A 2,944-nucleotide genomic window follows, 5' to 3' on the forward strand; every position below is an offset into this window, starting at 1 on the left:
AAATATTTTTCAACATTTGAAAATATGCCTAATTTTCCCTTTTTTTGAGGAAAATATTTTCTGTCGGGAAGATATGTTTTTGTTTTCCTCAAAACAAGAAAAACATTTTCTTTTTCTAGTAAACATTTTTATGCCAATTAAACACGACCTAAATATAAATCATAGAGTTTTAAGCACTCATTATAATGTCATATAATATTATTGATTTGCCAAACTACGTAATTTATTGGAAAATAATTAGTACTATATATAAAAATTCATTGCTTTGATCAAATATTCCAATTTGAACATTAAATATTCCTTGATTCACGAAAAATATCGAATAATTGAACAAAATGTGAACATCTCAAAAAAATGCTTAAAATCAATCAAGAAATGATGAGGCATGCTATGTATGAACAAATGTAAACATTTCATCCTTGTAAGGCCAATACTATACTACATCTACCAAAAACAATTTTAATACTTAAGCGATTATCTCATCCGTCATACACTCCCTAATTTTAATATCTGCCTTGCTTCCATGCACACGAATGACATCACAGCATTCACATCTTTCAATCTGAGGAAGAAAAATGACAAATTATAAAACAGATCTGAAGCTATATATGTGTACCGTATGTGAGACTAGAGTACTAGATTAGCACGGTTCTCGTAATAATATTCATAAATGATTTGATTTAAGGGATCAAATGGAACAGGAAACATGGATATCTTAAGTTTCATATGTGCACTGAACAACTCTGGTTTAAGTAAAGAAAATAATGAAAAGAAATAAAAGCTACATAATATCTACTTGAAATCATACCTCAGTGCGCTTTGTTTCTGGCGAGATGACAGTAATTTTGGTAATAATTTCCGCAGAATTTGACGAACAAGGCAGCAGCCGCCGAGGCCATGCTCTTGAAAAACTTGTAAAAACATCATTCTTTGGTGTTTTTTTAATGGATTTAAAGAAGAAAAGATGGGGTGCTTCACAGGAATCGTTAGAGGGCAATCTTGTGTTGAACATATAATGTGGTGGCGTTGGGTTCGGTAACCATTTTTCAAAGGTTTCAATGGGGTATTGTAAATAGCTTCGAGGCATGATTCTCTCGTATAAATGTACAGAATAGCCCCATGAAATGGAAAAAGTCCAGTTGCTTTTCCTGTGATGGCAGACGGTTTGTTGCAAAATCCGAGACTGGTCGAACTTGGCCGCCTTCATGAGGTGGCGCGTGGACTTGGCACGATCCATGGAGGGAAATATTGGTTCTACCATGTCGAAATGGTGAAGGGACATGAGTGGAAATTGTGGGTGTGATGATAAGAAACCGGATGCATCACCTCGCATATCCATCTGTAATACCACGTTAAATTAAACACTATCTTGATAGCAAATATAAATTGAAGTTTCCAATATGTGAACCTCAGTATTAACAACCTTAAGCCTTTTGTGGGACATTTCATAATTTTCACATCCCAAATTCATAATGTTTCATATAGAGAACATCTAGCAGTTGAATTTTCAATCATTGCAATTTTGATAATATATTAAATCATCTCGTCTTAAAATTTAATAGACAAAGAACAAATAAATTTATTTAAACTTATTATCATTGTCAGATTTCAATGAAGTGAACAAATAGGGATGATATATGTTATAAGTTACCTGGTGAATTCCTTGTAGGGGAGTCAAGCTGACCCCAATATCAGCTATACATGACATTGTGGATTGATCTGCAGCCTCAAGATGTGCATATCTACTCAAACAATTTTCCAAGTCTTTAGCGAGTGCTTTTGCCAGAGGTGCACTCAACATAAATCCAGCCCCCCCAAATCCTTGGCTAAATGAGAACCAATAATTCGAAAAAATAAATTCCGAATGTCCACCAAGGTAGTAATACTTGGTGTGATCAAACTTTGCAAGAATTTCAACAATATTATCAAGAAAAAATATGGAATCATCATCTCCCATTACTAGCCATCTGAGATTTTCATGTTCCTCTCTGAAAGTCTCCACGATTCCATGAACAATACGTTGGGCCGTAAGGTCGGGTTTCTTGAGAAATGTCGTAAGATCGTCTGATATTCTGTAAGGAGGAGAAGCTCTTGACCAAGGTAGGAGCTCTGCTGTTGGCTCTTTATCCAGAAACAGAAATCCCCTTGTAATGTTCGGTCTCCACCATGATTCAATGTATGCTTTCCTATGATGCCATGCTAATTCAGATCCTACGAGGCCGAAAACTAGGTGGCTAAGATTTGTTGGAGAATCAGTAGAAATTGTAGAAGAATCGTTTGATATTGTAGGATCGTTAGTAATTGTAGGAGAATCGTTTGAAATTGCAGAAATTGTAGGAGAATCGTTAGAAATTGTAGGAGAAACAACAGACCTGGAGGAGATTGAAATGTCAGGTGCTGTTTTCCAGAAAGAAGGAAAGAAATCTGAAGATGGACAACTGGGATATAGATTAGAAAGAACAATGAATACAAAATAAAGAACCATACAGAAAATCAGTTGGGTTTTGCATACGCCACCGAAATCTATATTACAATTAAATGATGCCATTTTCATGTTCTTGAAACTGTAATGGTGTATCAGATTGAAAATATTAATCAGAAGATGATAATTTTTGCTTTATGGGGTTTGTTAATTCATGCGATCATGTATCTTAGAGAACGCCAAGGAAATTACATGCACACACAAGGAAACTACATCCATACACCTAGGTTACCGGAAGTCTTGTTGAATTGCCTCGTCTAGAATCTAAAACCGATAGATAAAGATAAACGAGTTTTTTATATTTAGGTTCTTTTAACTTGTGGGCCTAAATTTTTTTTTCTTCACATATCATACACCTATTTTCATATATGTAAGGACAATGAGATTTCAATTTACGACACTTATTTTTGTTTTAATGTCATGTAGAACCATGTCTTAATATATATATATATAAATTTTCCT

The 2,944-nt window shown here is 34.4% G+C and overlaps 1 protein-coding gene across 1 annotated transcript; it reads right to left on the minus strand.

Moving 5' to 3' along the window:
• Window positions 1–466: 466 nt before the first annotated feature.
• LOC111412546 lies at window positions 467–2,610 on the minus strand. Its single transcript, XM_023043481.1, has 4 exons — window positions 1,652–2,610; window positions 809–1,339; window positions 637–714; window positions 467–562 (listed from the first exon to the last, which is right to left on the minus strand). The coding sequence occupies exons 1-4, from the start codon at window positions 2,552–2,554 to the stop codon at window positions 467–469; spliced, it is 1,608 nt and encodes a 535-aa protein (XP_022899249.1). The 5' UTR covers window positions 2,555–2,610.
• Window positions 2,611–2,944: the final 334 nt, after the last annotated feature.

The sequence above is a fragment of the Olea europaea genome, chromosome 16 (assembly GCF_002742605.1).
Source record: "Olea europaea var. sylvestris chromosome 16, O_europaea_v1, whole genome shotgun sequence".
NCBI lineage: Eukaryota > Viridiplantae > Streptophyta > Magnoliopsida > Lamiales > Oleaceae > Olea > Olea europaea.

What these genes read in the sequence shown, in the direction of transcription:
- LOC111412546 (XM_023043481.1), bottom strand. Translation starts at nt 2,554, where the DNA reads ATGAAAATGGCATCATTTAATTGTAATATAGATTTCGGTGGCGTATGC. An exon ending in CCCTACAAGGAATTCACCAG is followed by an intron (nt 1,340 to 1,651) that starts GTAACTTATAAC and finishes GTGGTATTACAG; the next exon opens with ATGGATATGCGAGGTGATGC. An exon ending in CAGAAACAAAGCGCACTGAG is followed by an intron (nt 715 to 808) that starts GTATGATTTCAA and finishes ATGAAACTTAAG; the next exon opens with ATATCCATGTTTCCTGTTCC.